This window comes from Silurus aristotelis, assembly GCF_946808225.1.
Source record: "Silurus aristotelis genome assembly, chromosome: 29".
Classification (NCBI taxonomy): Eukaryota; Metazoa; Chordata; class Actinopteri; order Siluriformes; family Siluridae; genus Silurus; species Silurus aristotelis.
This window is the reverse complement of record NC_139602.1, coordinates 9185700-9208485: the sequence shown is the minus strand read 5'-3', so window position 1 is coordinate 9208485 and position 22786 is coordinate 9185700. Positions and strand designations below refer to the sequence as shown.

Below are 22786 nucleotides of genomic sequence, written 5' to 3'. Positions count from 1 at the left end.
AGCACATTTTATAACTATTTGTACTTTATCAGGGTATTCTGGGGGAAACTTTTCCTTCACTGCATGTGAATGTGTACTATTTTGCTCTATTACATTTCAGAAAAACGTGTGAAGTGAAAACTAAATAAAGAGCGTAAAATAAGACGTTGTGGCAAGACCACAAATCCGATGGTTCTGGTGAGAGTGTGTATCTCACTGTGTGTGTAACTATAGGAATCTCTCTCTTTATAAACATCTGAAGTCCAGGAGAATGGAGCACTGAACTGCCTACATAATTCACAGAGTTCTAATAGATCATAACGTTTACATTTCATACTTACGTCCATTCAGAAGAGAGAACTTTTATACCTTTATACAAGTATAGTCAAGAAGCTTCTATTGTCATTTCAACCACATATAGCTGACGGAGTACACAGTGAAATGAAACAACGTTCCTCCAGAACCCTGATGCTACATAAAACAACAATCGCAGAAACAGAAAAACACAGGGCCAAGGACTAGTAAGTGTCCTCGCCATATAAAGTGCAACCTGGTGCAAACAGTGCAAAGACAGTGCTTGCACGAGATAAAGTGAACAGTAGCAAAAATGTAAACAAAATATTGTGCAAAAGAGCAAATAGCAGCAATCCAGGAAAGATGTGCAAAAAAAAAAAAACGCATGTAAACAGTTTATGGTAAAGTAAAAGGAAGAGATTTTTCTGGAGTCCTATTTAAGCAGGGCATTAATACTTTTACTTTTATACTTTTAGCATTTCCTCCATGTCAGGATTATGGTCCTGGAAAGATATGCTTTACATGGTTTGGTATATATATATATATATTGTGTGGAAGATCTCCTGCTATAGAGCATTGGCCTGAACCATGATGAACACCTTTGAGAGGAATGTGAATGCTGACTGCACTTCAGGCCTCATCACCTCCTCTACACCCTTGTAGCAGAATTTCCACAAAATCTCAAAATCTCCATATTTTTTTATCAGATTCCTTCATGATGATGATTTGATTCTGGCAAATACCTCATTTATAATATAGTAAATGCAAGAAATAGATTTCAAAAAAATCTAACAAAATGTATGTGTTTTGACTGAAATGCCATTTCATATTTTGTTGATCGAAATGTTTCGTTTTAGTAGCAATTTTATCGCTTTATTACGTTTCATTACATCATCATCATCACCATTAGGACTCTGATCATCAAATTTTAGTACCTGAACTCTTTTCTGGTTTGAATAAAAGCAGTGAAGATTTAATACACTTTCACTTCTTCTGAGAGAAATGATGACCTTGGTAGCATAAGGTTCGGTTTCATATCTATTCTCGAACCATACAGTATAGTACTTTTTAATATGAAGGTCAAATTAAATAATAAAATGTATTATATTGCCCTCAGGGGAAGGCAGTGTGATGCAGTAGATAATGTTTCTGCCTCATGGATTCTGAGCTTATTATTGTTTGTCTGTGTGTGGTTTTTCTCAGGGTTCTCTGGTTTCCTCCCACCTCCCAGTATTTGGATTGATTACATTAAATGGGTAATAGGTGTAAGAGAACTTATGAAACCCATGATAAATGCATCAAAATATATCATTTGTCGTCATACCCTCTTGCTGAGGTGGGAGATTTTATGGTATTTCAGGTGTCTCCTATGTAGAATTTTGACGCTTTGAGTTCAAAGGAACTCGTCAAAGGACCGTTTTTCTACGATATCCGGTAAACCATTTTCAGCGTGATAACGATACCGGGTTTCGGATCAATCACATGTCTATTGATTGGCGAGATATGGTTATCTTTTAAAATATATTTCGACCCTGTACCAAAAGATGTGCCTGGTCCCTGATGTATATGATTAAAAAGTTACAATTGTAAAAAAATTAAGAAAAAAATTTAAGCACTATTTACAATCCTTTCTGTCAAAATAGCTTTATCTCATCAGTGCTGGTCAGTGACCAGTGATGCTTCACATCAGGAGGTTCTTTGCCTCCACGTCGTGCATCAAAAATCACCAAGCTGTGGATTATCTCTTACATGGTATCGAATTGGATCAGAATTGATTGGATCGTCACCTTGTTTCTAATCTCAATTGTAAAGCATCATGTAGAAACCTGTTGTTTATACTCCATTGGCATGTTGTGTGATCTTCTGCGATGATGCATGGGAACCTTCAGGAGATACAAGCTTCAGCAGAGCTCCTCAGAGCTGCTCCCTTCTCCAGGGTTTACCCCTCATACACGCTGACATCTCCAGCATCCCAAACCATCACATATCCCAGACAAGATGCTACATTATTTTTTATTTTTTGCTACCAGTTGCATGGACTAAATAAAAATAAAGCGCTATAATAGTAAATGCACCAACGCTCATATTCTAATCCGCCTCACTGCGCGTCATCTCCGTGCTATAACGCGTCGCTCTGTTACTAGAACCGGACCGAGACACGGGCATCCTCATCATCATCATCATCATCACCGACATCCTCATCACCATTATCCTCATCCTCCTCATCCTCACCCTTGTTTCCTCTCACCTGCGCGGTGCGCGAGCTCGGCGCGAGCCTCGGTCAGGACGCTCGGGTCGCTCCGAGATCGGCCCCGCTGCGGCACGCGCTCCTCCGCGCCGTTCGGTGTTGCCATGGAGACGGAGGGATGGAGACGGAGAGGACAATTTATAGATGAATATAATAAAAATATCTAATAATATAATACTGTATTGAGATAAAGACGGAGACGGAGAGACGGAGCTGAGCAGCCCAATGGACGTTAATGCAGCTCGACTGTGTGTGAGTGCGTATGTGTGTGTGTGTGTGTGTGTCTGCGTGTGTGTGTGTGTGTGTGTGTGTGTGTGTGTGTGTGTGTGTGTGTGTGTCTCTGCGTGTGTGTGCGCGCGCGTGCGAGAGCGCTTTTATATCTTGCCCACATCACGCATCTATCTATCTATCTATCTATCTATCTATCTATCTATCTATCTATCTATCTATCTATCTATCTATCTATCTATCTATCTATCTATCTATCTATCTATCTATCTATCTATCTTTGTCTTTTTTGTGTTCCTTATTTTTTGTTCCTTTTTCTGCAGCTCTTTAAAAATAATTTTATGTCTAATTATAAATAATAAATATCTGATATTCCGTTTATTTCATTACAAATTAATTTTATTACAAAATATAATCACATTAAATACTAAAAATTCTGAGAAAGTGTATTTGTTTATCTTACGCTGAAAGATCAGTTTTTGTTTGTTTGTTTGTTTTATGGTAAATGCGATATTGTGGTATATCGCCGCTATGTATCGATTTATCGACGCTCCGTTTTTCGGTTTTCCGCTGAACTGCGCTGCCCTCGTGCGGCGTCACTATGATAACGTGCACTTTCAAAGACAGCCAATCGGAATGTCGGTTCGATGGTCCACGTGACCACTCGGGATTTCACTTTTTTTTTTTCTTTCTACTCTTCCGCTTCCAATCCAAAATGGCGGAAGCTGGTGCAGGGTCGCAGAAAGAGACAGCGGATGATGTTTCCTTGAGCTTTACACAGTCTCCGGATCTCAGAAGCGTCCTGGTGACAAGCGTTCTGAATTTAGAGAAGCTTGACACTGACCTTTACAGGTAAAAAGGCAACATGTGACTGATGTTTTGGTGTCTAACAACTTCCTGTATGTTCCAGTCCTGCTCCTGTCCACCTGTCCACAGGTGTGTTAGATCAGAGAAAACTCTAAAACCTCTGAGATGGACAGGGCAGGACAGGAGAGGGCGGGCCAGGACAGGACAGGAGAAGGTGGGGCAGGAGAGGAGATGACAGGAGAGGGCGGGGCAGGAGGGGTGAGGTGTGGACAGGAGAGGTGAGGACAGGAGAGGGCGGGGCAGGAGAGGTGAGGTGAGGACAGGTGAGGACAGGACAGGATAGGTGAGGACAGGAGAGGGCAGGGCAGGAGAAGGCAGGGTAGGAGAGCTGACGACAGAAAAGGACAGGAAGAGACAGGAGAGGAGAGGGAAGGACAGGACACGAGGTGCTCCCTGACAGGGATTGGGAGCTTGTATGAAGCTTTTTTGCCTTCTTCTTGATTGTGGTGTGTTTTGACAGAGGGAAGCACCACTGGGTTCCTCGGTCCCAGCGCCTCTTTGGTGGACAGATTGTGGGTCAGGCTCTGGTGGCTGCTGCCAAATCTGTCAGTGATGATCTTTTTGCTCATTCACTTCATTGTTACTTTGTAAGAGCAGGTAAGAACAAAAATATATATTCTTTTTTTCATTCTTTTCCTATCTATCTATCTATCTATCTATCTATCTATCTATCTATCTATCTATCTATCTATCTATCCTTCTCCCTTCTTTCTTTTTATCTTTCTTCCGTCCATCCGTCCATCTATTTAGTTTTTCTTTCTTTCCTACTTACTTTCTTTCTTTCAACATTTTTTTTTTCTTCCTTATCTACTTACCGACCTACCCATTTTCCTTCTTTCTTTTTTTTTATCTTTCTTTGTTTTTAGCATTATTTTTATTCCTTTTCTATCAATCTGTCTATCTATATATCTATCTGTCTATCTATATATATCTCTGTTACGGATTTGGTTGAAACCTGAAACCTGACCAATCCCATGCTGCTTTGATGCCGCCACAATACGACTGTAACAAATCCCACTGGTTCTTTGCCGGAAGTAATAGAGACGGGCAAAAGTGCACCAAACAGCCCTTTTATTTTATTTTTTTATTTTATCCACTTGCACACCCCTGGCACGGTGTCAACACCACCACCACCATGCTTCACTGTGGTGATTGTGTTCTTTGTAGGAAGAGCAGTGTGCTTGTGTCGAAGCCAAAGTAAACCTAAATAGAGCACAGAATGAATTTATGGCCTGTTTTGTGTAGAATAATGAGGTATAATTAGAATGGTGATACTGGTGGTGGTTTGTATTCTGTAACACAACACACAAACCCTCCTTGAAAGCTATACATATAGAAAGTGCTGCATGCCCTTCACCCATCTGTTGTTTACACTGTGCTACAGGAGACCCCAAGGTTCCAGTGCTTTACCAGGTGGAGCGAACTCGAGACGGTCGCAGTTTCTGTGTGCGCTCAGTGAAAGCCATCCAGCACGGTCAGTCCATCCTGATCTGCCAGGCGTCCTTCCACAAGCTGCAGCCCAGTCCATTAAAGCATCAGTTCACCATGCCAAGCGTCCCCCCACCAGAAGCCCTGTTTACAGTGGAGGAACTCATCCAGCAGTACCTCAGGTAGGAACCATAAAGCATGCGTTTCCAGTTGTTCAGCTGATCGAATCGTACAGTGAACTTTTCATCCATCTTGTTTTGCAGCAACCCGAATTTAGCTGACACCGCGAGACAGGGGCTAAATAAGATCCTTGCAGATGAGGTTCCAATTGAGATAAAACCAGTGAATCCACCTGATTTTTATAGGCGTGTCCCCATGGAGGCAAAAAAACTCTTCTGGGTACGAGCGAAAGGACACATAGGTGAGTCCAGCCAAGAAATCCATCGGCGTTTGGTAGAAATGTCATCAAATTCATCGGTTCAGGAGGCGACTATTTCAAAATCACTCTGGGTTTAAGATGAGTTTTACATTTTACTTTATAAAATGCACAGTTATTCTCAATTTAATTGTATATAAGTGGTAATGCAGTGTATTATTATCATTATCTTTTGAATTGTAATAAATTTGTAAAACAATTATAAATTAAAAGCCTGTTTGTTTAAATAGTATATAAAATAATGTTTTAAAAAAATATATATTTTATACAAACACAATATATAAAAAATAAAATAGAATACATCTAATTGAAGCAGTACATTTTTTATTATATTGATTGAGTAATTGATTAAATAAAATTAAATAAATGGAAAAATTCAATTTGTTAGACACAATTTGGGTAAAGTGTCGATAAGAGTTTGTGTGTTTTATATTTAATATCATTTATTTTAAATAAATGTTCTTCATAACTGTTTCACTTATTCCAGCCTACTTCAACAAATGTCTTAATTCCTTCCACGCTTCATTCATTCACTCCTTTTTTCACACTCTTTTTTTACGAGAAATTCTTGAAGCTGTACACGAAACGCAAAATAATTCCAGATGCGCAAAATCAAATCTGAGGTTTACAGCGCACTACAAATCGTATTTCCAGTCCAGATTGAATCACGTTGACATTGCGCTAACTCTGTTTTGCGTTGTTGTGTATGTTTAATATTTAATAATTTATATAAAGTTATAAAAATATATATATAATTAACAGATAGATGGCGCTCAAAGTGCGAGGCGGAGACTAAACAAATTTAGTAACTTGATTTCTTAGATAGAAACTATGTTCTGCACGTAAAACCCCTAATGGATATAAGTAAATAATTACTTGTAATTATTGCAGATGCATGTTTATATATGTAATATGTGATTCCCTCCACCCCCTCCCCCACCCCCAGGAGAGGCCGATATGAAACTGCATTGCTGCGTCGCAGCGTACGTGTCCGACTACTCGTTCCTGGGCACTACGATGCTGCCATACCCCCAATACAGGATTCAGTTCTTAGCCTCCCTGGATCACACCATGTGGTTCCACAACAAATTCCGAGCAGATCACTGGATGCTGTATGAATGTGAAAGTCCATGGGCAGGTTTGTAGTGGTTTATAAATATGTATAACATCAGTTACAGGGGAACATTATCTTTGAGTTTAGGTTTGGTTACAACATTCAGCCAAAAAACGAATAATTGTGAGAATGCGTGTAAGACGTGATAGCTCAGTGGTTAAGGTATGAGACGTGGATCACAAGGTTCTGATCCTTTAACCTTCAACTGCTTTAGTTCATGCCCAAACTTAAATGAAATCTCATAGAGAGGTTCAGGACAGATCTCTGGCACGATCTACGATGTGTCTGATTGATATCAGATATCATATACAGTACAGACCAAAAGTTTGGACACACCTTCTCATTCAAAGAGTTTTCTTTATTTTCATGACTATGAAAATTGTAGATTCACACTGAAGGCATCAAAACTATGAATTAACACAAGTGGAATTATATTTGGAATTATATACATAACAAAAAAGTGTGAAACAACTGAAAAATGTCATATTCTAGGTTCTTCAAAGTAGCCACCTTTTGCTTTGATTACTGCTTTGCACACTCTTGGCATTCTCTTGATGAGCTTCAAGAGGTAGTCACCTGAAATGGTCTTCCAACAGTCTTGAAGGAGTTCCCCGAGAGATGCTTGGCACTTGTTGGCCCTTTTGCCTTCACTCTGCGGTCCAGCTCACCCCTAAACCATCTCGATTGGGTTCAGGTCCGGTGACTGTGGAGGCCAGGTCATCTGGCACAGCACCCCATCACTCTCCTTCTTGGTCAAATAGCCCTTGATGCCTTCAGTGTGACTCTACAATTTCCATAGTCATGAAAATAAAGAAAACTCTTTCAATGAGAAGGTGTGTCCAATCTTTTGGTCTGTACTAAATATATATATATATATATATATATATATATATATATATATATATATATATATATATATATATATATATATATATATTGGGGGGGCTACACTGAAAATGTTCTATTTCAACACTATTAAGAGGGTCTTTGGTTTTATTACAATTTCTTTTCCCCCAAAAAAAACTTGTATAGATGCCTCAGAAAGGACAGCTCTGAAGGAAAAATCTTTCAGTCAGGAAAGACAAAAAGGAATGAATCCCACAACAATTAATGTATCTCTTATATTCTATATTCTTAATTTGATATATATGAAGGTGGACATTAACTTTAAATAGAAAGCAGTAATACTGTCAATGAGGCTTTATAAAGCTTTAAAAGAAAACCCTATCACTTTTTCTAAACAATTTTCTTCATTTTTCTTTTTTTTCCTTTTCTTCCAGGAGGCAGCCGAGGCTTGGTGGAAGGGCGCTTATGGAGACGAGATGGTGTCCTGGCAGCTTCCTGCGCACAGGAGGGAGTGTTACGAGTGAAAGATATGACCCACAGTAAACTCTAGATTATGCAGCACAAGTAATTCCGTGGGCTTTTTGAAGTAAATCAGCCATCCACAGCTTACAGTGATTCTCATTAATTAACATAGATTTGCACAATCACAATGAGGTCTGACGAGGACCTGCGAAGGAGCGAACGTTCACAGAACACTCAGTGAGAAGATCCGAGTCAATGGAACGGGGCGTGGCGTGGTGTCTTCTGTGAATATGGCATTAGTTCAGCTGTGACCTAAATTTAGCTGAAAGGAATGTGTGTAATGGGAAAGCTCATGGAAAAATAATGAACTGGGATGGATGAAGGTTTGACATTTATTTGAGTGTATTTGGTTTTAAGCAAAAAGAAGAACTGACATTAATAACTAAATGTAATAATTAACTACACTACAGTTTTATTGAATGCTGTGCACTGATTGGTCAAGATGATGTTGATTTATTTTCTATTTCCAGTTCCAAATCACAGATTTTTATTAACACACTTTTTTATTTGTATTTTTTAATTATTTACCGTAGTAACAACATACGGCAACTTGTCTAACGTTTTATTGAAAATTGAATTGTTGAAATGGTTACGTTTTCTGTGAGGAGACTTTTAACCTCTGTAGAAGGAGTTCCCAGAGTCTAAACTCATAACAGCTAAAGGTAAAGCTGAAACTTTTCCCAACAATTGAGAATCTCCAGGATACATGACCGGGATACGTGTTCCTTTTCCTTGTAAAAAAGGAAAAAAAAAATTTACCTGGTATGAATGGAGGTTTGAAATGTATGAATTAATTAATACATGAATTTGGTAATTAATTACACTACAATCTTATTAAATACTTTAGCAATTGAAGAAAGTAGCAATTGCCTTGTTTGTTTAATTGTTTAAACAGCCAAAAGTAAAGCTGGAAACGTTCTCAACAATTGAGAGTCTTCAGGGCACATAACCTTTGTTTGTCTTATATAAAAGGGGAATTAATTGATGCTTTCATTGTTTCGGTTGTGACTTTTTACTGTGTGTTTACATTCACAAAGAAAAAAAAAAAGAGCGTGTGTAATGGGAAAGCTGATGGAAAAATAAAGGGTATAGTATAAATGATTTGAAATGTATTTTAATCCATTTTGTGTCAAGCAAAAAGGAAGAACTGATAAGTACATTAATAAATACATTTAGTAATTTATTACACTTCACACTAGTCATATTAAATAATTTTCTCTGACTGGTAAAAAATTAGGGGCATGATTTATTTTTAGTTTGAGTTCCAAATCCACAGATTTATATCAACAAACTTGATTTAACACCTGACGGTTTCTGTATTAATGACAATGATTGTTTTATGTATTTCATTGTATTCTGTGAGGAGACGTTTAACCTCTGTAGAAGGAGTTTCCAGTGTCTGACTCTGTAACAGCCAAAGATAAAGCTGAAACTTCTCTCCAGAATTGAGTCTCCATGAACCATGATACCTTTGAAATAACATCATTCAAATTTGGATTCATATTTGAATTGATTTGTAAATAGATTTTATCCCTGCATTTTGAATATTCTGATTTTAGAAGTTAACATACTTTAATAGATTTTAGCAAATGATAAGAAAATCAAATACCAGGATTGTTGTGTGCTTAATTCTTAAGTCGGATCTATCTATCTATCTATCTATCTATCTATCTATCTATCTATCTATCTATCTATCTATCTATCTATCTATCTGTCTGTCTGTCTGTCTGTCTGTCTGTCTGTCTGTCTGTGTGTAATTACCAATCTGTCTCTCCCTGCCTCTCTTTTTTCTTATTATATTATATATTCTTCATAAGATTTATATATTATCAATCTTATTTGACAAATAGATAGATTAGTAATTAGTAGATTAGCAAACGAATAGATTAGTAAATGTGTGTACATTTACAGATCGAGATGTGTGTGTGTGTGTGTGTGTGTGTGTGTGTGTGTGTGTGTGTGTGTATTTATGAAGGCTTAATAGAAAAGTATTACCTCGGTGGATTAACAGATTCTACAATTATTAAATATAAGCCATATATGACGGATACGATGCTAATAAATTTTATATATAAAAATATCTATTTAAAAAGAAATGTAAAAGAAGTTTTATTTTACAACCGGATATGGCGTCACATCTTCGCGTGACGTCACTGTGTATATAAATAAAGCAGCCAGGAGGGGTCTCTGTGAGTGTTGTAGTGTTAGACTGTGGTGAAGTATTGACTAGTAAAGTCGCGCTTATAGAGTATTTTTTGAGGAAGGTTTAGTAATCAGTAGGTAGGGATTAAATAATGCCGCGTGTATACGTAGGCAGGTTGAGTTACCATGTCCGTGAAAAGGACATCCAGAGGTTTTTCAGCGGCTACGGAAAGCTCTTGGAGATTGACCTGAAAAACGGGTACGTATCGGCGGCTAACGCGGCTAATTAGCCGGGCGCCATTTTTTTTTTTTCGTTACGCGGTATTTCGTGTATTTCATTAGTTATTTTTATACAATGGTAAATGAGTGGTATAATGTTTTCGTTTTTAAAAAAAAAGGTGGACCTGTGGAATATTCCAGAAAGAAAGATGTCGGTTGGTTTGGCGGACGGGTTTGGCCGCGTGGTCAAAATGGCGGCCAAGCTGTAAAACAATACCGTGGATCTTGTGTGCAGACTCTTCTGTAATTTATGTTGACTTTAAAATCGCCTTTAACACAACAAAACGTTCATACATCAACAATTCGGTCGGTATATCAAGTTTGTGTTAATTGAGGTCAAATTTTGCTTTGTAAATGTCCATTTTCCGGACAGAGTCCGCGCATGCGTGACCTCATAGGCCCGACTGCAGATCCGCGTGGGATTGTGCATGCAATAGTGTTGATCCTGCAGCTATAAAAGTAAAATAACGTGCATTTTTATATGTAACCTATTTGCAATATGCAAAGCAATGCGTGAGTAATACTTTGGGATATATCGTGAGATATTTTGCACACGTGGTCTTAAAAAATCGTAGAAATATTTACTACGACTTGGAAATATGCAACGAAAGGGTAACATGGTTGTGGCTCACGTGTGATTAAATCGTATTCTGCGCACACGTGTCTGTAGGAGATTAATGGCACTAAACGTGCAGAGGCTTCATGATCACAAGAGGTGAAATCTACATATGTTGATTATACCAGTGGGACAGAAGAGCATGGTATAGTGCAGATGGGAAATTTTGTGCTATGATATGGATTCAAAAGATTTTGATGTGCAGGACTTTCAGAGATGATACCCTGAAAACAAAGACCATGTCATGCTGCTAAAGTATTGAATGTTATGATTAACAAAGATGAGTGAGATTATTCCTGAACCCCTGAAAGTTTCATACTTCCTATTTTGAGCGAGTGTGGAGTGTTGATGAAACCAAGCACAACACCAGGATGCAGGAATGATTCGTTTTTTTTTTTTTTTTATTGCAGGTATGGGTTTGTTGAGTTCGAGGATAACCGTGATGCCGACGACGCCGTGTACGAACTGAACGGCAAGGAGCTGTGCGGCGAGCGCGTGGTGGTCGAGCATGCCAGAGGGCCCCGTCGGGACCGTGATGGATACGGTGGGGGTCATTGGGGTTCTGGGCGCAGTAAGTTTAGTCTCATAAAGATGATATGATGATGAGCTGTTTATTCCCAGGTGGGTGTGGTCGAAGGGACGGTGATATGCAGCCCTCACCCCTCGCTCTCCCTTCGTCTCGGTAGTTGTCCAGCTGTTGGGGGAATCTTGGAGAGGGATTGCGCTGCTGAAGTTTTCCTACTGGTGCACACAGCAAAAAAAAAGAAAAGAGAAACCCAGGCCAGAGATGACCGCGTGATGACTTTCTGACAATTGGCTTATTCAGCTTAAATATGTGATTTGTTTTATTGTGTAGCTGGGATTACCCTAGGAAAGGATCAAACCTTTTTTGCGGGGAAAGATGGTTAGTTTTAAATTAGATTTGGCAATGCAACAGTGTTTACATGTCAGATGATTGGTGTGAAAAGTTTTAATTGTGCAAAATCTGCCAAAAAAAGTATTATATTCATATAGAAGTGACGCCTCACTGACATGTAAACAAAGGTTGACGTGTGATCATGCTGTGTGTGTGCGTTTGCAATCCAACATTAACAAGTCCTTGATGTTTCAATTTGAAAGAGTCCAGTGCGGGCTGAGTCCGAGTCCATTGAGGCTAAGATGACTGCCTGTCCCGTTTGGCCTTGGCTTTCACCTTACAATGTGTGTGTGACCATTGCCCTTTGACCCTTGGCTGACCTAACCGGAAGCCATGATGACAGCAGCCTTTTGCCAATAGTCCAGGGTGATGGTGAGGAAACCCATTGGTTTTTATGTATGACGAAAATATTGGAGAGGTTTTTATGGGTTTAACACAAATGTAGCAGTCATCTAGTCTTAACCAAACAAAAAAGCAGTGGGCTTCCGTTGCTCTGTTGCGGTCAGTATGGAAGGTAATATCCTAGTTCTGGTTATTTTTCCTTTTTACCTTTTGGAGAGTAGAGCTACATATTAAAAAATATATTTATATATAAATAAGCAAAAAAGATTGAGCTGGAACCCAAGAGGATACCCTCTTAGCTGTTAGTGTAACCATTTTTTATTTTTATTTTTTCTCGAAGTATATTCAAGTCATATGATCTTGGTTCTTTTTCTTACACTCCTGGGCTTGTAGATCACCTCATGGGTTCCACATCAGAGCATCAGTAATACTCATGCTGTTGGTGATTTTTAAATAAAATTGAAAAAGCAATTTGGTCTTAACCTCTGCCAAACATGTTTTTCATTTCCAGTTTCCTTAATTAATTTTTTTTCTTTTAACGTCTCCTTCAGAATATCTGGTGCTGAGGTAAAGTGTCATGGGGTGTATGATCCCCCTCAATCAAAATGCAGAAAGCTCAGACTTGATTTGTATAGTGAGCAGTTTGCTCTAAATTGGTTCGTTATCGTCGCGCTCACATTTCTGACTGCACTCCTTCACTTTGTGTCTAAAGGTGGTAGTAGTGGTTACAGCAGCAGGAGCCGCTCCGGCAGAGACAAATACGGACCCCCTGTCCGCACCGAGTACAGGCTCATAGTGGAGAACTTGTCCAGTCGATGCAGCTGGCAGGACCTCAAGGTAAACAACGATCGTTAGGCTTGTACCTGGGAGTAAGAATTTACGGTTTTAATAAAGCCGTTACTCAATTACGCGTTCTTTCCATTTAACCAGGACTTCATGCGCCAGGCTGGTGAGGTGACCTATGCAGACGCCCACAAGGAACGGACGAACGAAGGAGTGATCGAGTTCCGCTCCCACTCGGACATGAAACGAGCCCTGGACAAGCTGGACGGCACAGATATTAACGGCAGGAAAATACGCTTGGTGGAGGATAAACCCAAACGCCGCCGCTCGTACTCCGGCAGCAGGTCGAGGTGAGTTTAAAAAGTCTAGTATGTTGACTGGGATTCTTTAAAATAAACCGAACGCTCACCAAACGCTGTGGTTCTCAGGTCCCGCAGCAGACGCCGCTCTCGCAGCAGGAGCCGTAGGAGCAGGAGCTCACGAAGCCGCTCCAGGTCTCACTCTCGGTAAGTTGTTTGTTTGAATGGGGGTGGGGGAGAAGAGGAGTACCAGTATTACTTAAATACATGTTAGTTATTGCAAAAGTAACAATCTTTCTGTTCACAGCTCCCGATCCCGCCGTTCTCACTCCAGGTCCAAGAGAAAGTCCCACTCAAAGTCTCCAGCCAAATCCCGCTCTAAGAAGTCCCGCTCTCGTTCCCGTTCCCGATCCCGCAAGTCTCACAGCCGCTCAACGAGCCGCAAGTCTCGCTCCAAGAGCCACTCCAAACCCCGATCCGAACGTGGCTCTCGCAGTCGCTCCAAGGAGAAATCCGTCAGCAAGAAATCCCGCAGCCGCTCGGCCTCTCCGATGGAAAACGGAGACAAGAAATCCGCCTCTCGTTCTCCTTCTCCACACGAAGACCGGCGCTCCAAATCCCCTTTGAAGCGCTCCCCGTCTCGCTCGCCATCACGGTCCAAATCTCGCTCGCGCTCCAGATCCGCCTCGCAAGACTGAAGCAGCAGGGTTTTTTTTTTTTTCGTAGCTCTGAAAGTCAGCACTTGATGCACAGGTGTATCACGCGTAGATCAGATCAGACGTGTTTGATATTGCATGAGATTTAAAGGGCTGACATGTAAATATCGAATGGGTACCGGATTTGTAAATGAATCTTAAGTAGACCTCCACCCACCCTTTTTGCATAATTTTTTTTTTTTTATATAGTTGCAGTACACCAGGCAATCCATGTAACCATCAGGTGACAAACCTTTCCATCCACTTGTCATTGACGAATGACTCGTATCGCTCCTTAAAATGATTCCGATTAATTTTCACATGCCGATTTACCCGCCTGAATACATGTTTGAGTATTGTGAAATAGTTTAGATTTGTGATTTGCTACAATACGTATATTTCTGTACAGAAACCAGTGTCTCTTATTTGTGCGTTGGTTTTTTTCTCTTTTTTTTCTTTTTTGCTTCAAATTGTAAGAATTCCATGCTTTTCAGTTCTGAACTAGTATTGGGTTTTCTGGAATGTTTTTAGTTCAATAAATTTTGCTTTAATTTTTCTCCTGTTTCCAAAGTCTGCTTTTTTTGCACTTAATTATTGGAATGTATGGACCCTACTTAGTACATGACACAAATTAACAAAAAATAAAACCACTAACTGGGGCATGTCAATGTGTCCTTTTAATGGGAGGTGGTGAAAACGATACAGATGTGGTGACACTGCAACGTTGACCAGTGCAGAGGATTTGTGTATAAAAGTGTGCGGTGTAAATGTCCATGATCCTACAGCTGCCCTCACACGTGGCAGCTCAGTGCCTAAGATGTTGGACTTACATTTTGTCCGTTCTATCCAAAAACAGCTTTACATTTGTTACTGCTGGGCCCCTAAACATGGCCCTTAACCCTTAACCTCTTGGTTGCAAGTCATGCAAAATGTGAACTGTAAATATTTTTAAAAAACAAAGCAGCTGCTCAGGATGCTCCTTCTGTCGACTGTTCTCCAGCTTTATTTATATATTATAAAGGGGTCCAGATGAACATGGAATTTAATCCCTACAGATGAACCAAAATCTTTGGTTTTATCCAGAGACTGCTTTCCACCTGGGCCATACACCTCCAACCCAACGTTCTTCCTGATAAAACCCACCAGGGTCTTGAACTTGCAAATACAGGAAGCATTTATATCTTTTTGTAACTATGTTTATCAGGTGTTGTATACAGGATTTTTGCTTTGCTTTAGACTGCAAACACACACACGCAAAATAAATATCAAGGGGATTTCATTTGGAGGTTTAAACATTCATCAGTCTCTAGGAGAAACATCAAAATCTCCTGAGGATGTCTGCAACCAATTAAAACTTGATGTTTTCACACCTTCCATCTTTCGCTTTCTGGTTATCAAAAAGAAAGTCTACCTAAGATGAGCCACAGATTCTCCACATCCACCAGAGCAGTAACACACAAGTAGGCTCTATAAGGCTAAGTCCTCCTATTGGGGTGCCAATAATTACGCACCCAGGCGTGTTATTCAATAATGTTCGCGAATTTGGTCATCACTGCATGTTTAACCTCATATTTTCACTTTCATTTATTATTTTATATATAATATTTTTTTTATTTTAAGGATAAAAATTCAATGCTAACGAAGGGGCAGCTGTTGCTACGCCGGACGTTCCTATGGTTACCGCTGTTTACCCAGAATGCAACACGGCTAGTTTCTGAGACGCTAAATGCTAAATCCTGAGGTAAAGTTTTCGATTTATTGCGACTTTGCGTTTAAAAAAGTAAAAATGTAATAAAAAAAATAAATCCGTGGTGTAAATAAATAAACTAGGATTTTGTTGCGAGACTGGGTTTGTATAAATGCTGGTTAGGGATTAATGCTAGCTGGCTAATAGGCTAGCTAGCTGAACTGCGGAGTTATTGACATTTATAGCTTAACTTTTTTTTTAAAAGATATTTATGGCTTTGTTAAATTTTTAGGATCAAAATATAGATAGTTCTTACATGTTTCATGATTGAAATGTGTATTATACACATGTAATGTGTTTTCTGCAGTATATTCAAGTAATATTTGGTCTTTTTAAGCCACAAATCTCATATTTTTGAAGAAACATCTCTGAGGGACAAAATGGAGAAAGAACAGCGGACTATAGTTGTCATAAATTCGTCCAAACGAGAGCTGTTCACCGCCAACACCGGCTATAAGAGTCTTCAGAAGAGACTTCGAGCTCAATGGAAGATTCAGAGGTAACAATACTTCTCCTAAAGCCATGCAGCCCTGGAACACTGAGCTCCAAACACTCTTACATGTGTCGCCCAGCCATTTATTTCCATGTCGCTGAGTTTCGGTTAAATACTGAAAACCGGATTTGCTTTGTGTGTCGTTTTAAGCATTAAAGAGGAGATCACTGCAGAAAAACTGCACGGTGTGAAGCTGTGGATCACCGCAGGACCTCGAGAGAAGTTCACTGAAGCTGAGGTGAAATAATCATCATCGGCTCACAGATCGTGGTGGGGTGACGTGGGATTTAGAGCACACACATCGTTCACAAGAAGCCTAGGAGGAAACTAGGGAACACAGATGAAATCTACACAAATATGCGATAGATAGATAGATAGATAGATAGATAGATAGATAGATAGATAGATAGATAGATAGACAGATAGACAGACAGACAGACAGACAGACTTATTCCAAAATAGATCAAATTCATTACTTTCCCCAAAATTAAACTGGCTGTGTGCTTAGGGTCGTTGTCCTGTTGCTGCATTCATCTTTCACTCAATCCTGACTAGTCTCCCAGTTCCTGCCACTGAAAAACATCCCCGCAGCATGAGGCTGCCACCACCATGCTTCACTGTAGGGATGGTATTGGCCAGGTGATGCGTGGTACCTGGTTTCCTCCAGACATGATGCATGGCCTTCAGGCCAAAGAGTTCAATATTTGTTCCCCTAGCAGGCCTGATTGGTGGAGTGTTGCAGAGATGGTTGTTCTCCTGGAAGGTTCTGCTCACTCCACAGAGAAATGCTGGAGCTCTTTTAGAGTGACCATCAGGTTCTTGGTCACCTCCCTGACTAAGGCCTTTCTCCTCGATTGCTCAAATTGGCCGGGCAGCTCCGCTCTAGGAAGAGTCCTGGTGGTTCCAAACTTCTTCCATATACGGATGATGGAGGCCACTGTGCTCATCGGGACCTTCAATGCTGCAGAAATGTTTCTGTCCCCTTCCCCTGATCTGTGCCTTGATACAATCCTGTCTCTGAGGTCTACAGACAGTTCTTTGGCTTGGTTTGTGGGACCTCATATAGACAGGCGTGTGCCTTTGCAAATCACGTCCAATACTGAATTTACCAACAGTCTTCTCTAATCAAGTTGTAGAAACATCTCAAGGATGATCAGTGGAAACGATGCACCTAAGCTCCATTTTGAGTGTCATGGCAAAGGCTGTTAATACTTATGTACATGTGATTTAAACAAACTTCTTTCACGTTGTCATTATGGGGTTTTGTTTGTAGAATTTTGAGGAAAATAATGAATTTGATCCGTTTAGATTTAGACTGTAACATAATGTGGAGATAATAAAGCGCTGTGAATACTTTATGGATGCACTGTTATATATATATATATATATATATATATATATATATATATATATATATATATATATATATATATATATATATATATATATATAACTTAATACTATAATAATTCTAATAATATATATATAATAATATCATTTGTTTATTTATTTACATTTTCCCAGCTGCAAGTCCTGAAGCAGTACCTGGACGGTGGCGGGAACGTTCTCGTGATGCTCGGAGAAGGAGGGGAAGTCAAACACGACACTAATATCAACTTCCTCCTGGAGGAGTTTGGCATCATGGTGAACAGCGGTGAGCGTCAGCGACTGCACACACAGCCTATCAGCACGATTCACCACTGGAGGTGTTGAGAGTTTTCATATCTTTATTTACCCCCCCCCAGATGCTGTAGTGAGGAACGTTTACTACAAATACTTCCATCCCAAAGAAGCGCTCGTGTCCAACGGGGTCCTCAACAGGTCTATTCATTTGGACATCACTTTGAAACGACTCGTCGATTGCAGAATGACAAGGGTAAAGACATGCTAACGAGTTTATCGTCTCTCACAGGGCGATTAGCCGGGCAGCCGGCAAAGTGGTAACGGGAGTCATTGACGAGGAAAATACGGGTAACAATACACAGTAAGTCCTCACTGATCCCACAGCCTGTTCATATTCATTACATTTATTAATTTTGATTGTGAAATCAGAAAAATGTTAAAAAAAAATTTATATCTTTTTAACACTAAAGCACAATAAATATGATAAAAAAATAAAAAAAAACAGGATGGTACCTGTATAATATGTACAATACTATTAAACATAATGACTTGAGCACCGTCCTGATTGGTTCAAGTGGCTGAAACTATTCCGGAGTGGAGTTTTAGGAATTTGGGAATCTGTTAGTATTGAGGGTGTAAATGAATTGAACGAGAAATGTGTTAAAAGAAAGGAATTGACTCGACGAATTCGCCTAGGTAAACGTCAGACCTAAATTCGGAAAGGAAAAATAAGGATTTTTACCCTGAATTTTTATTTATATAACTCTTATTATTTTCCCTCATGCGTTTATTTGTTAAATCTCGCACAGCATCGGTGTTTTCTTTGTGTTTAAGTTTTAAATGATCCCAAACTTTGGAAACTTTCTGGCGTTTTCTTTGGCCTGAATCTTCTAGTTTTTTTCTCTCCGTTCCTCTATTTTTCATTCTGCAGCGTTTTCTGTGTTACCTGTCCAGAGCGCTCCAGAGTTTAATGGGTGGTACGTCAGTAATAATGGTCCGTGGGAAACAAAGTGCTCCCTGTGAAGTTAAATGGATTAAATGATGCATCGAGGCGAATTGATGAGTTTTTGGAATCTAATTACAAACTACCATTACACATCTCTAGCTACAAAAAGTGTTTCTATGGCAAATGCTAACCAATGGTGCTACAATCAGGGCTCTTGCGTTCGTGTATCCGTACGGAGCTACGCTAAACGTTATGAAGCCTGCAGTGGCGGTCTTGTCCACCGGCTCCGTGTGCTTTCCTCTCAACAGACCCCTTCTGGCCTTCTCCAATGTCGAGGTTAGTGAGCACGTAGAATGTACTCTAGCATTACATCATCGTTTACATTTGTCGAACCGATCCATCCGAAGGTCATCCTTTCGTGTGTCTTAGAAGGGTGCAGGCAAGCTGGCAGTGCTGGGTTCATGCCACATGTTCAGCGATCAATACCTGGACAAGGAGGAGAACAGTAAAATAATAGTAAGCTTTCAGGATGTTTATTTATATATTGCGTTATTGTTTAAAAAAAATCTAGAAGAATATTACCATTACCCCCCCCCCCCCATGCTATAGGATGTGGTGTTCCAGTGGCTGATGACAGACAACATTCATCTGAATCAAATAGATGCTGAAGATCCAGAGGTAGGAGAGATCCAAATCACAGGTTGTCTCTGACTTATGATGGAGATGACCGATGACCCCATTGTAAAATGAAAATATGGTCGAGACATGGCCTACCTAGGAGTCTTGAAGAATGGTGATCAGTGTGGGGTTACAGTTTGTGTAAGTAGTAGACGGCGCGTAGACGAGGGGAGGGTGGAGTCGGGTTAAAAAAAAGAGAGACAAAGAGCTAAAGGTGGGCTATGAAACATGGAAAACCCAGAAAAGATACACGCTCTAACACCGAGACAACCAAACTCTGTTAAGCCAAACTCGAGTTGAGCCATCTCACAAGGTGGAAGATAGAGCACATGCATCCTGGCAGCGTCTCAACGTATCGCAACACATACATGCTGTTACGCAAAAAAAAATTAAAAAATAATACAATTTTATTTTTTTACATTTATTTAAAATTTTCTATATTTTATTTTATTAATTAATGAATTTTGTTTTGGTTTTTTTAAGAAATTTTTTTAATATAATTTTTTTATTTTATCAATATTTAATAAAAATTTTTTTAAATTTTTTTTATTTTATATTTGAACAATTTCGTCGTATTGTCATCGTAACCATCATAACTCTGGGACTACCTGTATGTTCCTTTTTACTTGATTGCAGGTGATGCCTTCAAAACCCGGATTCACTCTGATAGCTCTTTGTTCGTCGCTTTAGTCCGTCTAATTTCTTTAATTAATTTTTTATAGGTAACAGACTACACCATGTTACCCGACACAGGATATCTGTCTGAGAGACTCCGAGTATGTCTCCAGGAAGGTGACGAGAATCCACGCGACTTCACCTCCCTTTTCGACATGTCTCTCTTCAAGCTCTCTACGGACTCCCTCCCGAGCGTCATCAGGTCGCTCACGCACCTGTCTCAGTGCAACACTTTTAATCAGAGACATGAACGTGGTGTTGATTTGAAATTTGTTGTCGTGTTTTAGAGCCTACAAGCAGCTGAATGTCAAACACGAGCCGCTACAGCTGATCACGCCTCAGTTCGAAACGCCCCTGCCGCCTCTGCAGCCTGCCGTAAGCCGTTCTTAACGCTCACGCTCGTGTAGCTCACGGTGCAGAAAACTGATCGGGATTTCTGTATACGCAGGTTTTCCAGCCGGCCTTTAGGGACCTTCCTCCGCCGATGCTCGACCTTTTTGACCTGGACGAAGCGTTTTCTTCGGAGAAAGTGCGAATTGCTCAGCTGTCAAACAAATGTAAGCGCCCAGATGTAGTATTTGGTACGAACCCGAGTGCTGTGGAGAAAAAATACTTTCAGCCCCGACTGTTTCTGACGAGCTGCATTTAAAAAATGTTTAAAGAAAGAGGCTTTTATGTGTCACGTGTACAATACAGCTCAGTGAATTCTTTCTTTACATATCCCTGCGATGTTTAGGAGGCAGGGGGTCAGAGTGCAGGGTCAGCCATGGTACAGCACTCCTGGAGCAGATCAGAGCAGATTAAGGGCCTTGCTTAAGGGCCCAACAGTGGTAGTTTGGCAGTGCTGGGGCTTGAGCCATGATCGGTGACCCAGAGCCTTAACCGTATATTATATAATGTAAATATAAATGGATAAATATGCAAGATGGTTTTTTTTTTTTTATAATTGGCAAATTGCTATCTGCTGTCAGAATATTCAAGTTTTAGATTTCTCATGAGCTACAAGGGATTGATATTTAAAAAAAACAGTCCTTAAAATGTTTCATTTGCGTGATTTACACAGGCACCGACGACGACCTCGAGTTTTACGTGCGGAAATGCGGCGACATCTTAGGAGTCACGGGAAAGCTGGATAAAGAAAAGCAAGACGCCAAGCACATCCTTGAACACATCTTCTTCCAGGTGGTGGAGTTCAAAAAGCTCAATCAGGTGGGCTTGATACCCAGGAAACCTCTTAATGCACTGTTTATTTATTAAAATAAAATGTATTAAATTTGCCGGTGTCTGCGTTTTCGTTCTCTAGGAGCACGATTTGGATGCAGCTCAGACGAGGTTCTCTCCATGCTGAAGCAGGAAGTGAGAGGGACGAGGGTTGAACAGAATCATGTGTGTAAATGTCCCAGGATGAAAACAGGCCGATCCGGGATTGGTTACCTCATGAGTAATAAAATTAACACTAACGAGCCTCTTTCACGTGTAGCAGCTGATAGTTTAAGAAATTATTAGTCCTTTGTATAAAAAAAAAAAAAAAGCTTGATGCATTATTGTGAGCTTTATTTATTTGAGGGTTTTTTTTTAATATTTTTGTTCACGTGTATAAAAATTTATAATGCACAATGATGAGAAGAAAAGAAATTCACACTTTGAAAAACATGGCCTACATCTTTTTCTTTTTTGAATTAAAATACGAGTAACATCATCACAAGAAAAGGTCACAGAGCAGAGCAGACCTGAAGACTATTCAATTTAGGAAAACTGCATTTCTGTAATAAAGGGTAAACGTCACAGAAACTGCCATAAACTCACTGATCAGCCAGAACACTGATCTCTTCATCATGGCAGCTGTTAGTTTGTGGATATTTTTATTAGGCAGCAAGTGAACGTTGTGTCCTCAAAGTTGACGTGTTAGAAGCAGGGAAAAAAATAAAATAAATGGGCGAGCGTAAGGATTTGAGAGTTTAAAATAAAATGTTGACGTCTAGACGACTGGGTCAGAGCATCTCCAAAACTGGGGAATAAAGGCTGGTCCTTGTGGTCCAATCCAAAAGACGGGCTCCTGTAGCTCCAACTGCTGAACTAGTTAATGCCGCTAATGATCGACGGGTCAGAACTGTTTTGGCAGTAAAAGAGGGACCACCATGATATTAGGCAGGTGGTTATAAAGTTATGCCTGATCAGTGTAATATAAAATTTGTTGAGCTCTGCATGAGAATTTACCACTCGATTCGTCAAATATGAGAATTATACAGCGCTGTGGTACTGATTCCATCACACACTCTTGCTGGTCCTGCAGATTGCATAGTGAGCTCATCTCCAGCTTTGTAGCAGTCCATAAAGAACTTTGAGCAGTCAGTCTATATTTCAACTTTATTGTTTTTGTAAAATATTTTGAATAAAAGTTGCATTTCTAGAAACAAGCTCACAATCAGGTATATATATATATATATATATACACACACACACACACACACACACACCACACTTTATTTTGAGTACAAAAATATACATTGAATAATTCAGTAAATCTCTCAGGTCACCATATAGATAGAAAAAAAAAAAAGAAAAAAAAAAACAACAAATGAATAGAAAC

General features: G+C 39.7%; 4 protein-coding genes across 8 annotated transcripts in view; 3 read left to right on the top strand and 1 right to left on the bottom strand.

The window, feature by feature from the left end:
- Nucleotides 1-2822, bottom strand: part of phactr3b (phosphatase and actin regulator 3b) — a 67107-nt gene extending 64285 nt beyond the window's left edge. For all 3 annotated transcript variants that reach the window (XM_083535314.1, XM_083535315.1, XM_083535316.1), the window contains exon 1: nucleotides 2522-2822. In XM_083535314.1, coding sequence (XP_083391440.1) covers nucleotides 2522-2627 — 106 coding nt within the window. In that variant the 5' untranslated portion in view covers nucleotides 2628-2822. The remainder of the gene's footprint in view (nucleotides 1-2521) is intronic.
- A 617-nt stretch (nucleotides 2823-3439) lies between these two features.
- Nucleotides 3440-9471, top strand: acot8 (acyl-CoA thioesterase 8). Its single transcript, XM_083535403.1, has 6 exons — nucleotides 3440-3601; nucleotides 4077-4213; nucleotides 5001-5226; nucleotides 5308-5465; nucleotides 6427-6618; nucleotides 7875-9471. The coding sequence occupies exons 1-6, from the start codon at nucleotides 3465-3467 to the stop codon at nucleotides 7988-7990; spliced, it is 966 nt and encodes a 321-aa protein (XP_083391529.1). The 5' UTR covers nucleotides 3440-3464; the 3' UTR covers nucleotides 7991-9471.
- A 633-nt stretch (nucleotides 9472-10104) lies between these two features.
- On the top strand, nucleotides 10105-14590 carry srsf6b (serine and arginine rich splicing factor 6b). Of its 2 annotated transcripts, none has more exons than XM_083535381.1 (6): nucleotides 10105-10363; nucleotides 11410-11570; nucleotides 12970-13094; nucleotides 13188-13390; nucleotides 13469-13546; nucleotides 13647-14590. In XM_083535381.1, exons 1-6 carry the CDS (start codon nucleotides 10257-10259, stop codon nucleotides 14035-14037), a joined length of 1065 nt encoding a protein of 354 aa, XP_083391507.1. In that variant the 5' UTR covers nucleotides 10105-10256; the 3' UTR covers nucleotides 14038-14590. The 2 variants fall into 2 exon arrangements, with proteins under 2 accessions (XP_083391507.1, XP_083391508.1); XM_083535382.1 differs by having other exon boundaries at nucleotides 10148-10363; nucleotides 11410-11543.
- A 1053-nt stretch (nucleotides 14591-15643) lies between these two features.
- ift52 (intraflagellar transport 52 homolog (Chlamydomonas)) lies at nucleotides 15644-22586 on the top strand. Of its 2 annotated transcripts, none has more exons than XM_083535354.1 (14): nucleotides 15644-15775; nucleotides 16142-16280; nucleotides 16425-16512; nucleotides 17799-17928; nucleotides 18020-18095; nucleotides 18187-18258; nucleotides 19053-19179; nucleotides 19273-19359; nucleotides 19453-19521; nucleotides 20244-20398; nucleotides 20484-20571; nucleotides 20645-20753; nucleotides 21260-21405; nucleotides 21500-22586. In XM_083535354.1, exons 2-14 carry the CDS (start codon nucleotides 16162-16164, stop codon nucleotides 21542-21544), a joined length of 1311 nt encoding a protein of 436 aa, XP_083391480.1. In that variant the 5' UTR covers nucleotides 15644-15775; nucleotides 16142-16161; the 3' UTR covers nucleotides 21545-22586. The 2 variants fall into 2 exon arrangements, with proteins under 2 accessions (XP_083391480.1, XP_083391481.1); XM_083535355.1 differs by having other exon boundaries at nucleotides 16119-16280.
- The last annotated feature ends 200 nt before the right edge of the window (nucleotides 22587-22786 follow it).

Coding starts and splice junctions, on each gene's coding strand:
- ift52 (XM_083535354.1), top strand. CDS start 16,162: ATGGAGAAAGAACAGCGGACTATAGTTGTCATAAATTCGTCCAAACGA. Junction 18,096..18,186: donor TCCAACGGGGTCCTCAACAG/GTCTATTCATTT, acceptor CGTCTCTCACAG/GGCGATTAGCCGGGCAGCCG. Junction 18,259..19,052: donor AATACGGGTAACAATACACA/GTAAGTCCTCAC, acceptor TGCTACAATCAG/GGCTCTTGCGTTCGTGTATC.
- srsf6b (XM_083535381.1), top strand. CDS start 10,257: ATGCCGCGTGTATACGTAGGCAGGTTGAGTTACCATGTCCGTGAAAAG. Junction 10,364..11,409: donor GAGATTGACCTGAAAAACGG/GTACGTATCGGC, acceptor TTTTTATTGCAG/GTATGGGTTTGTTGAGTTCG. Junction 13,391..13,468: donor TACTCCGGCAGCAGGTCGAG/GTGAGTTTAAAA, acceptor TGTGGTTCTCAG/GTCCCGCAGCAGACGCCGCT.
- acot8 (XM_083535403.1), top strand. CDS start 3,465: ATGGCGGAAGCTGGTGCAGGGTCGCAGAAAGAGACAGCGGATGATGTT. Junction 5,227..5,307: donor CTCATCCAGCAGTACCTCAG/GTAGGAACCATA, acceptor CTTGTTTTGCAG/CAACCCGAATTTAGCTGACA. Junction 5,466..6,426: donor ACGAGCGAAAGGACACATAG/GTGAGTCCAGCC, acceptor CCCCACCCCCAG/GAGAGGCCGATATGAAACTG.